We start from the raw sequence: 12755 nt of genomic DNA, 5'->3' as shown, positions 1-12755 counted from the left end.
GCATGGGGATAACAAGGCGCGAGATAAAGGGGACACGTTTATTGAGCACGAGAGAGTGTTCTTTGTACGTACACATTATTAAACAACAGCAGGCAAGGGGGGGAAGTCTCGGTACAAGATCACAGAAGAGCCGGTTTGGTCGATTACTCCTCAAACAAGTTTAGATTCAGGAGCAGCCCTGCAATGTCTTGCTCAAGGCACTGCTGGTGGGTCTCCAATAGATGCGGCTATAGCGAGCCCCTCCTCACCCCTATATTTGGCCTACTCTTCCACACTGGTCAGACGTCTTGGACACCCATTGTACCCATTTTAGTTAGAGGTGCAGCTCTGCAATGGCTTATTCAGGCCACTGCTGGTGGAAGGGTCTCCAATAAATGCAGCAATAGTGAGCCTCCTCCCCCCAATATGGTATTTGGCCTACTCTTCCACACTTACCAGATGTCTTGGAAGACGTGGGAGTACCCACATTCTCAACCAACACACGCGACCTACCAATATATTAACTGCAGTTGTACCCATTTTAGTTACAGGTGCAGCCCTGCAATTGCGTATTAATGGTCACCGCTGGCGGAAACGGTCTCCCCTCCATCGAACCCGAGACCCAGAGTGCATTTGGTCGACTCATCCGCGTTGACTCGACGTCGTTGGAAGACCTGCCGATGAAATTACTTTGGTGCACGCCCCGCCCCCCATTCACACTGCTGAGTGGACAGAGGTGGGCACTTGTCAGAAACTTGTCATTGGTGACATCGAACCGGTGACCTCTGGGTTACAAGTTCAGGGTGCTGACCATTAACACCGCTGCGACGGCATCTTCCAGATGGACGCTGGACATCTGTGATGAAGAGCTTCATAGCTCATCGGATTCTTGCAGTCTAAATAAAGATTCGGATTCAAATATATTACATTTGTACATCAGATGCATGGATATATTATCACTCTTTTAGACGAATACAAAAAAAACACAAATGATTATCCGTGCAGGCAAAAACGTTAAATGTTATGCTGTTGTAACTTTTTAAACTTTTGCTCACACTGAGGCTTGTGGATACACCGAGTAACTTGACATGCATGGAAACGACAGCAGCGATTTGAAATATTTTCTGTCAATGTCTATTGTTATTATTATTAAGGTTTATTCCCAGTTTAAAGGTCACGTCATTGTTGCGGGTAAAACGGGTCGGGAAAAAAGCAATGTTGCGTTCAATTATTTATTTAAAACAAAACAAACGCAGCGCATTTTTTCCATCATTTCTAATCCCAGTGTTAAGATTGTACAGAGTACACGTCCGTGAACGGCCATCTATACCAATCCACTGCTGGATGAGTGCCCTCCTTAGGCCTTGTTGGGTTGTGGAGCAGAGTTGGAGGTGAGTTGATCATACTTCACCACGCTGGTTAATAGGGGGAGGGGGGGAAGGAAATATGTTGACGCATAGAAGTACAGTACAAATTCACCAGATCTCAGAAGCGAAGCAAGAGTTGAACCAGGACGACTTCGCTTTCATGGGGGCGACCGCCATGCATAACAGGTGCTATAGGCTCCCGCGAAGCCACGTGGTGGGCAGCAGATGGCAGTACAGCAACATTCCACGTCTCTGCTCCCCGCCCGTATTCACGAACCCACACTGACCAGCGTGGTGAAGTATGGCGCAAATAACCCACGCGATTTTGCGGAGAGGCTCTCATCCAGTAGCCGATGGGGCACAAGGTACTGTCAGTTGCACCGCCTAAGCGTGAAATATCTGAGGGTTGTTCCCCCTTGGAAACATAACACACGAAATCAAAACTCGATAACCCACAAATACCCACGGGGGGGGGGGGGGGGCAGAAATAAGTTGTGGGTTTGGTTGCGAGTCTCTGGATCGTGACTGAAAACAAACGCACGACCGTCATCACCGCTAACGAGACGCAGCGGAAATTAAGAAGGCCACAACTGTTGTGCCCCCCACCCCCCCCCCCCCGTGTCAATGAAGCTACACAAATTATATACAAAGCCCAGTGGCAAGTCCAGTTGTCCTTCCCCCGCACCTCCGATTACGCACGGTTGACTACGTACGGTGCGAAAGAAGTTCAACGTACAAACGTGGCCACACGCACACAACCTCCCGTGTTATAAGACGCAGCACCCCCCCCCCCACACTTGTTTTTACTTTCACATACAGGGGCAGGTGGCGGGGGCTTATAATTCGAAGTTTATTGTGTGGCCATCTGTGGCTTCGTATGATACCATAACAATCTATGGCAAATGGATTGTAAAGTGATCCAATGAAGATAGTCGGCAAAAACGGGGCAGTCTTTCAAAATATTTATATTTGCGGGTTATCAAGCCTTTCCAGAAATCCTCACTTGTTATACTGCTGAGCCGTACATGCTTACTGTGAGAATACTAATAATGATGATGATGATAATGTCATCGTCATAACGCCCCGCTCACTCTCACAGCGAGGGGGAACGATTCAAGAGGAGCGGGAAAGGAACAGAAGCAGACACGCACACGGCGAGCCGGCGGAAACAACTGGCCAAGCTCTGCGGTCCTCTAAACGTCGAGCTGTACCGCCGTCTAAAAAAAAAATAGACGTCAACAGCTCCGCTTCGTCGCGTCTCGCGATCCGATAAACAACTCCGCAAAGGCACATCTCTCAACGCCCGAGGGGAGATGGGTTCGGACGGGGGAGTCTTTGTACACACGAGTTCGTGGTCATAGCCAGCTGTGCGTGACCGCCGAGAAAACTCACTCGGGCAGGCAATTGCCACGGTAAACGCAAGGAAATGTAATATTACAACACAGAGAGACAAAGATCCCCCCCCCGTGTAGCCGCAACAGTGCAACAATTGCATCTTCTCCATTTTAATGATTTGTCCAACGACAGATGTCTGGCTCAACCTCCATCCACTCGGAGCAATCTGATGCTTTCTTCTTCACGTGACTGAAACTACCTGGATTCAATTACCAATAGTGCTCGTCAGTGGCACGTAGCATCTGAGCCTGTTCCCGTGCTGCCCCCTACACAAAGGTCCCCCGTATAGCCTGTAACAGGCTGTTGGGGCAAGTGCTGTCAGCGAGTGACTATGAAAGCCGGCACGGCACACGAGGGGGTGGGTGGGTCAGCACCACGCCCGGCCGCCTTTGCCTCACCAGTGGCGAAGCTCAAACACCGCATCAGGTACTCATTTTAGGCTGAGTCGACCTAAGGGGAGGCCCAGGACCGGTTCAGATAATCGTCACTTGGTGTTGGCCGTGAGCGAGAATCGAACCCGGGTCGCCAGGTTCGTAGCGCAGCGTAGCGCTAACCGCTCCACCATCGCACTATGCCACACATACGCGTCCACAAAAGACAAAGATCCCCCGTATAGCCTTAACAGACTGTTGGGGCAAGTGCTGTTAGCGAGCACCTATGAATACACACACACAAGGACGACCTAACTTGCACGGAGCATCACGTTCAATGGAGAGACGCTCGCTTGGAATCACGCCGAGAGACAGCGGCGGAGTTAGCGGGGACACGCACACACGTTCGGGCAGGAACGCGTCGTGGGCACGAGCGGATGATGACGACGACGGCCGGCGGTCAACGCGACAGCTCAACGGAATGGCAGCTAAAGGAGGGATGATAAAGGCCCGAGAGAAAGAGTGAGAGTACTTCCACTGTTAAGGAGATGGGAGCGATGCACGGATTTGCCCACGTGGATGGTTTACATTGCGAGAGGATGATACAAGCCGGAGCTCACGGGGTGTATAACCAAGCCGGCGCTCTTCATAGCACGGTTGGTTATGTACGTCGCGAAAGAAGTTCAACGCACGTCAACACGACCGTCGCACCGATACAATTTACTTTCACTTTTCAACTATTATTCGTTTACAACTCCACTCCTGTTTGTCCCCCTTCACTGTGCACCCGTCAACGCGACTCTTCAAGGTGAACTCGCTCCACAGTGACCCCTTACTTTTGATGCACTCACTCTTACGCAACAACGCGTACAGGCATACGCGCAGTACTTACGAATGACCCATGATGCAACACGTTTATAGGAACTCCAGGCCTTGCGACCACCCCCCCCCCCCACCAAGGTTCGCCTCTGCGAGCTTACCAACTTTGCGCATGCTATACGCGCCTGATGCTTGCTAAACACAGGCGAGAACTAGAAATCAGCCCCCCTCTCTCTGTACGCACCACATGCAGCGTGTTGAGTAATCATGGGGCAAGTGCAGCGTATCATTATTTACTTTGTATTTCAAATCTCAGTTTTGGAACCTCGGGCCAAAACATAACGAGCAGATTTGTGAGCAAAAGAAAACTTTTATTTTCCAAACTTGGACTTTTTATTTATTTAAAGTGAATTATTTGGCGATGCCGCGTTTGCAGTGGCGCACAAGCACAATTAACAACAAAATGTGTCTCAACGCGTTCATCGATAACACCGTGGCCTCATATGGGAAAATATTTACAGGCAAAATTGAATGGCCATTGCGCAAAACATCACCTGTTATAAATATTTTTGTCTATTTAAGACCACGGTGTTATTGACGAAGGTGTTGAGGTTTGGGTTTTATTACAATGTGGCTGGGCAGTGTTGTCACATACAGGGAATACAATCAACTCAAGACTATGCAGGGTGATGAGGACGTGGAGTGGCTCAGATAAAACAGAAACAGCGGGTTATACAAAACACGTGTGGATGAATCCAAAGGTGGCGGGTTTGATTTCCCGATGCGGCAGGTGAAATAAGTTGTGTGGGTTTCTTAAACCCACACAACTTGTTTCTTAAACCCACACACTCACCAACCACCCACCACCAACCACCCACCAACCACCCACCCAACTACCATTCAACCCATCCACCGACCACCATCCAACCCACCATCGACCACCATCCAACCCACCACCAACCAAACCACCACCCACCAACCAACCACCCACCCACCACCCACCCACTCAACTACTAACCCATCCACCCACTCCAACCTTTGCTCACCCAGCAGCAACTGTTGATCGGCAGGTCGCGTGAGGTGCGGTAAAGTGTGTGGTTAAAGCCACCCCTACCGGAGACGTCTGGCCGAGTACGCCCAAATAGCCTTGTACGGAGGGAGCTCTCTCTCTCGTTAATAGCGGAGACCCTTCTGCCAGCAGAGGCGTGAGCAAGCAATTGCGGGGGCTGCGCCTTTGCTTTAAAAACAAAAAAGGAAAATTCTTACTTAGAGACACAAAAATCGCACGATAAGAAACTTGGCAGCGATGCTAAAAGCAAACAGCTTTGGGGGGGGGGGGAAGTTGGAACGGGATGTGACCGGTGATTATGGCCGTTAAGCTATTTTCCCCACCTGTCTTTCCAAAGTGGCCCGCGTCTGCCAAACACAACAACGGGCCAGCCAGACTCCCCGGCCACTCTGCGACACAAACGATTCATATTTGTGTCGCTTCTTCGTTTCAATAAAATTCCATTTGCCAATGTGCGATGGTGGCGATAGGGGGGAATCCGGCCTTCGTTACAGCACCCGCCCCCCCCACACACTGGGAGGTGGACATTGGTTGTGATTCACTCTGCTCATGTTTTTGTTCTTTCCCCCCCCCCACCACCGCAAGCGACAAGGGAAAGGTGCAGGCCCTGCAATGTCATACGCACGCCACTGCTGGTAGAAGAGCATCAACTAGAGATATCTGAGGGAGGGGGGGGGGGGGGTCGATTTGGCTTACTCTTACACATTCGCAAGACATCTTCGATGAGCTAGGAGTTACCCAAATTTGACCCACACCACACCACGAGTGATCCTGCCGATTGCATTGCTGCGGCGTTACCCATCGGACACCGCTGCGTGGACAGAGGCCGAGGTGGGATTGAAGAAACTCGCGCCGGGAGGGTGAATCAAACCGGTGGGACCTCTGGGATTTCAATTCCAGTGTGCTAACCCCATTAGCATCTCCACAAGCAACATGCCAATCAGAAATTAATTGTCTCGTCGTGTGATTGAATCGTATTTCTTGACAAAAAAAAAAAACCCTGGCGATTGGTTTCGGGTTATTTCCATTGCGTTACCATCAGCACCAAAGCCTTTTAAACGCCAAACCACGAACTGACTTCAAAGTATACACACTGCAACCGGCATGCTTATTCTAAAGTTAACGACAGATGGCAAACAAACATCTTGAACGGGTAAGGTCAAATAAATTATGTGGAAAGCATCATGCAACGTTTTTGTTTGTTTGTAATACGCATATAAATTAACAACACCACAATACGTAAAAAAATACGCGTGTAATTTAAAAACCAACATGCTCGCAACACTTACACGGTTTGCAAATGAGGTCAAGGGTCATTGATAAACGTAATAATACCACACGCACGTGCGTAAACACGCGTTTGAACACTTCCTCCAGCTACGGAGGCATTTCAAAAAGCCGGAAGAAAAATTGCATGCAGGCCACAAACAAAATATATATGAACACAAAACACGCGCCCCGCAAAGACTTCCAAAATAGCAAAGCAATAGGAGGAACAGCCAGCATGCTTTGCATATCGAGATGACGCCACCGTACAACTGTGGTGACGCACGGCTATCTCCGATGTGATTCTCTCCGGTTGTACCGCGCGATGTACCGACGTTTCACTGGGCGTGCTGCAGCCTTCCTCAGGTGGTAACAGCCAGAAAAAAAACATTGTAGAGCTGCGACATCGGCAATTGTTTTGGGCACAATTCTGACACGAGACGCATTTTGCCGACGTTCGCGTGCCGCACACGTGGTGTGGCTTCAGTAAATGTTGTACGCGTTAACCGTGAACGTGACGTTATAAGTCGACCCATGCTCCCTGCATTTGCATGCTGTCATTGTCCACCGGTGCTGCTGTGTGTGTGTATATCTAAGCATCGGTTCGCGATGTGTCAGAAAAACTGTTCTTTCAAAATGTAACCTCGCTTCGTTTGAGTCGATTTCCCATTCCAAAAGACGACATTGAACGCGAATTTCTAATCACATTTTTGAGTTTCAAAATCGCACGCTACACAGTTTTCCTCACCCCCACCCCCAACTCCCCACTAAACTCGTGCACGTTCCACGCGGTGTTGCACTCTTCAAAGCGAGACTCGCGTTTCGCACGTCCAGACTCGCATCGCACCCCTAGACAAGATTGAAAAACTCATCGCCTTCGAACTGCTGTCTAGATTGTTGTTCGTCCTCCGCTCCCCCACCTCCAATTAGCGCGGTTGGCTACGTACGGTGCGAAAGAAGTTAAACATACACACATATACATACGATGCCCAGCTCACACTTCGATTGCCGCGTGAGGCCCAAAGGTCCCCTTGACGCCACCCCCCCCCACACCCCTCGCCAGTGGCGTAGCTATCGAGTGTGCAGGCGGTGCACCTGCGCTGTGGAACCCACGGCCCACAGAGAGCCCCCCCCTCCCACCCCACAGGCAAGATCAAAAGTAAGACCACCGCTCGCTCAGCCACCGACAATGATGGTGGACGTGAACGGATGACGTCGTCCTTTAGCTCGAGCGGCTACTGGTAACCAACCACCCGATTAGTAACCAGAGCCGTCCATAGCGGGGGGTGGGGGGCAGTGCCGGATTATCCGAGTAGCAAAAGTAACATATGCTACGGGCCCCGCGCTAAATTCTTTCAAGCCATCAATTCCGGTTCAGTGATTCTGCACTTGCTCTATTACTATAGTACTGTACTTCCTTCCAACTTTTATGAACGACTAATTGTTTAAGGTTGGTGATGTGTCGTATTATCCATCTGGCTGTATAGCAAATGAAAAAATACAATTACTTTACCGTGCAAGTTAAACATTTGTGTTTTAATATTTGTTTTAGGCCCCTTTATAAGATATGCAACAGGCCCCGCGCACTAGCTTAATCCGGCACTGGGGGGGTGCGGGACCCGGGGGAAAATCACACCGTGCCCCCCCCCACACCCGACGCCTTCAAATTAAACCGAATATTATGACATCTGACACCTTGACGTCGAAGGGCGGGCCGCCCCCCACCCCCCGCCAAACCGCGGGGCCCGGGGCGGTCGCCCCGATTCGCTGCATTTCCCCAGGGGACGGCTCTGTTCGTACCGATTCGTTAAAAAAGAAACGGCCAACACGAGCGAACTGCTTGATAACTCAGCTCGTTTCGACGCACAAGTCGCCGTTACTGGTCGCGTGAAAGCACACTGGCGCGACTAAAGTCAGAGGCAGCGGTGCCTACGAACGAAGCATCTGGTCTGGGCTCGTGGACAATCCCATTGCACGTGGCCCTCTTGTGACGATGGATAAGGGGATGAGCTATGGATTACATTTATTTGTGCATATGCGGATTTATTTTTAGGCCCAATTTTTATATATCTTTTTCATTTTAAAGGTCACGTTTTTCTATAATGTTCATTATTTATGCACGAAACACAACAATTCCAATCACTTTCAATGTTAATCGTATAATGCTATAATTAGTTGCTGGAGTAAAACAAATGTCAACGTAAACATTTTCATATTTATATTGTAAAGCACAAGTGAAGCATGACTGTACCTTTAATGGGGAAAACACGGTGACGTCACAGAAGTGACGCCACGCGTTGTGACGTCACTTGTTGCGGCGTCACACTTTCAGGCAAATATGATAGACAGCAAAACAATTTGGATCATGCAAAACTTCATACATTTCGGTCAAATTTGGGGATTTTTTTGGGATTAACCTACCAATCACCTCTAGGGTTTAATCGTGTTCAAATAAAAAAATGTTTAGATTACGTTTCCAGTAAACACCAATATTTCTCAACTAATACGAATGTGCAGCCCTTGGGCGGCGTGTCTGCTTGGACCGAACAAGCACGGTGAACGATCAGCCTTGCCGCTGTTGCTTTACGATGGGACATGTTGTACTGTACACTTATGTTCGTACGTCTATGCTCCCTGCCTTTCCCAATCTCAGCGAGTGGCCATATGGTGAATCAACGAACCCAAAACGACGACCCCCCCCACGTCGCGCCAAGGGGCACCTCGTCGTCTGGGGGCAGATTGACGAGTGGACCCGCCGTGACATCGAAGCAGAGCTGCCGCGTGGTCTACAGCACACCAGCAAGCCGTGACGTCAGTCAAGGCAATTACTTTGGTGAAACGAATATATTTAGAGACGGTGTCACGGAAAGAGCGACGGCAAAACAACAATAACACTTAAATAACGGACTTGCAACTGCGCAAGTTTTTTGTTTTCACGGTCGAGCTTGTATACGACTGTCAGACGAGTTGTTTTGTTTCGGGTCGTGCCGCATGCTGTCCGACGTTTCGCTCCAAACGGCATAGGAGCTTTTTTTTAATGTTTCAGCTCCCGGGAAGAAGCTCTCAGCACCATAAGTCCACCGACATGCACAGCGGTAGAACCCGTAAAACGCATCTCAAGATAACTCAAAACACCTGCCCACAATTAGGGCGTGTGGACACTATGAAATGTCATGGATTCACATCAAACTTATATTTAATAATGCCCCAAGTGGGGGGCTAACAGTAACTGGGTAACAGAGAAGCACCTTGGTCTAATTCTGGGTCCTTCTGTAACTGAAGCACAATTTACACAAATTACTCGGGATTGACCTGTCATGAACCTACAACCAATATAAAATCAGGGTTCATTCAACACTATCAACATTTCAAAAATTTAAAGTTGTCTTCCCCCAGTGCGCCTTCCAATTGTTCCTCCATTGACGTTGCGGTCCTGGAACAAAAGATGTTCCCCACTCGGAGCTCACGCGGCGAGCAGTGGAGGACCACCTCATGAAGCTAGAGCACAACTTCAGAAGACGACCTCAGAATTACTGATGACCACGCTTCAACAAACCTCTTCATCCAGACCTCCCCCAGCCGCACAACTTTAATACGTGCCCCGCAAAGAGTGCTCATCGAGTGTCAAATCAACATGTCTTGTATCTCAAGAGTTGGAACGGAGACAAATTAAGTGTGTAAAAATACATTTTTTAAAACTTAATGCAATGGGGGTTCATCGTGCAGCCAACGGCGACTGAGACCATCGACCCCGCTACGCTTGAGAGCCTGGATTCGAACCCAACTTCTCAGCAGTAGCGGCTCAGTCTCTCTGACCAACCGAGTCATCCGGCCACCTTATTTTACCTTTCCAATTTACGAACCCTCAAAAGATTCGCGTAGGAACCGCACCCGGATGGGAGGGGGGGGACACACACCTCACGAGAGCTATTTTATTTTTCTTCTTTCTATCGCGCATTCATCTTAAGTGCATTCACCACCTGGCATCCTATGGCTTTTACTGTTCGTGGGGGGACGCGAGCTGAAACATTCACTCAATAAAACGGACAACGCGACCCACTCGGCTGTTCGACCAAGGCGGGTCTCCGAGGTCTCAAATCCAAGGATCTCGGCCCAGTGCCGGGCTCAGGTGTCCCAACGCCGAGGCGACGTTTCCAACGCAAAACCCGTTGGCGAATTGCAGCAGAACTCCTCTCTCTCAAACGCGACCCGCCGATTGCCCCCCAAACTCCCGTTATCCGCGGGAGCTGTAGGACCCCGCAAAAAAACCCTCCTATTCTCTATTCTTCCTGTTATCCACACAATCATCGATCACTGCAATGGTGCGCCCTCTTGCAGCACCGGTTGTGAATGAGGTGTGCTCAACGTGTGTGTGTGCGCGCGTGTGTGAAAATGTACGGTTTGCTCGCCAAAAATAAGTGAAATTTCCTATCCGGCCCTAGGTAAGGAAAAGATTCTCCCCACCACTCGTCTAAGGTATTTCTGCTTGTCGCATCTATTTCTGTTCAACCAGATATAGATTCACGGGGCTAAACACTTTCAATGGACACACAGCCACAGACATAAGCGCCAACAGCGACTTTTCCAAATGATGCTACTTAAACTCAATGAAATAACACGTATCTCATTCACAGAACTCTCAAGCCTTAGCGTATCGAGACAGTTTATCTAAATTCTACAGTGTGGAATAGTTACGAATTTTTGTCGAATTTGGCACTGGTACGCAACTATCTACTCTTGCGAACAATGCCAAAGGTCTTTTGTTTGATTTTCTCGCTTTTCCGCGCGAACTTACAGTGCATTCACCGGTGGCTGTCGCGACTTGGCAGTAGTAGCATTTGAAAAAAACAAAAACACCAACCAAAAACCACAGGGTTTGTACTGCGAAGGATTTCGCGGTTGTGTTGCGCAGATCTCCCGTACGTTTCCTCGGTTGTATATGCCAACGCGTTGTTTCGCCAGAATCTGACGTTTTCGCTCGACGTCGTTGAGAAACAGCGGGAGGAGGCGAACCAACTCGCTCGCGCTTCGGTCTTCCGGGAAGAAGCGGATCGTCGGGACGTCGTCTCCAAAACAACACGCTTAGCGAACCGCGGAGCGCACACCCGGCGAGCCAAAGCAAAACACTGCAACAACGGGCGATTGGTAAGCGTGTAACGATTCTCCACCGCCAGTTGGTGGGTTCGAACCAACTCCGGTGATTGAGAGCGGTCATTCGATTCAATACTCGATTCTTGTTTCTTTTCCTTAATTTTTGGCGCCTCATTTTGTATCGTCGTTCATCGACGGAGCCATTAGAAAGCAGAACGAGCGCGCTGTTAGAACGCCTAACGAGTGCGCCATTAGAACACAAAACGTGCGCCGTTATAGCACAAAACGTGCGCCGTTATAGCACAAAACGTGCGCCGTTATAGCACAAAATGCGCATCATTATAACACGGAAGGCGCACCGTTACAACGCGATTTCGGAGCGGTCGACGACGAACTACTTTCATGAGCTGAGCGGCTGAGCAGTGCGATACAGTACGTGGAGTGATGCGCACCCTCGGTGATTTGTTTCGCAAACCTCACACTGCATGGTGTGCGTACGTCGTAGCTCGCCAAACTCTGTCGTCGCATTATTTACGGGGAAATTGTTTTCGCTTAACGCGGTACTTAGCAGAAACGCATCTACCACCGCGTTAAAACGAGGACGTCCCGGAATTCAATCTTAAGCTCACGACGACGACGACCAGACACGCGAAATGGCGATTGCAAGAAATTATTTCTAAATCCAGCAGAGCTTTTTTTGTGTAAATGGATGGCGGAAAATCCTTTCACAACTGGGGAATCGAGTAAACTGGTTTGAAAACAAATAAGACCCGTGGCTTGGGGCTGTTTGGAAGAGCAGCCCTCTCTTCGTGCCGTTGTTAAACCTGATTGCGTCGGAATCCCTTTCAACCGACGAACATGCAATCGTTACACGCCAACCGCTCGTACCACGGAAATGAGATAAATATTCAGAGAACGAAAAACAAAATAAACAAAATTGACCGCCAGGGAGGAAAGTATTAGGAGACGTCCATGCTCTCGTCAGCCGATTTATCAGCCTGCCCGGTTGCTGGGGGCTCCGCTTCCAGAGTCTCCACGTCGCTGAGACTCGCGGGTGAGACGCTCTCAGCTGTGCTCGCTCCATCTCTGTCCGTGCCTTCCTGCGGAACCACCGGATCTCCCTCCGGAAGGGTGACGAATCCAGGACTCGCCTCCTCGGAGGCAGAAGGATGATCATCTTCATCAGCAGCAGCATCATCATCAACGGCGGCGGCGGCAGCAGCAGCAACATGTGGTAGCTCCTCTTCAGCGACCTCCACGTCTGCACAAGCAAACAGGAGGGACGGATTGAAATGTTGCTGCGGATTTCGTGAGAATTATTTTATTATGTTTTATTTTTATTATTTTATTATTTCCCTTCTACGTGACTTTACCGAAAGAACCAAGAAGATGAATCCC

The 12755-nt window shown here is 49.5% G+C and overlaps 1 protein-coding gene across 1 annotated transcript in view; it reads right to left on the bottom strand.

Annotated features, from left to right (window-relative positions):
* Positions 1-2293: 2293 nt before the first annotated feature.
* LNPK (lunapark, ER junction formation factor) overlaps positions 2294-12755 on the bottom strand; it is a 31194-nt gene continuing 20732 nt past the window's right edge. The window contains exon 12 of the mRNA XM_078609082.1: positions 2294-12618. Coding sequence (XP_078465208.1) covers positions 12317-12618 — 302 coding nt within the window. The 3' untranslated portion in view covers positions 2294-12316. The remainder of the gene's footprint in view (positions 12619-12755) is intronic.

This window comes from Lampetra planeri, chromosome 31, assembly GCF_965212315.1.
Source record: "Lampetra planeri chromosome 31, kcLamPlan1.2.h2, whole genome shotgun sequence".
Lineage (NCBI taxonomy): Eukaryota > Metazoa > Chordata > Hyperoartia > Petromyzontiformes > Petromyzontidae > Lampetra > Lampetra planeri.
Note: the sequence above shows the minus strand (reverse complement) of the source record. Positions and strands in the feature narration are given on the sequence as shown.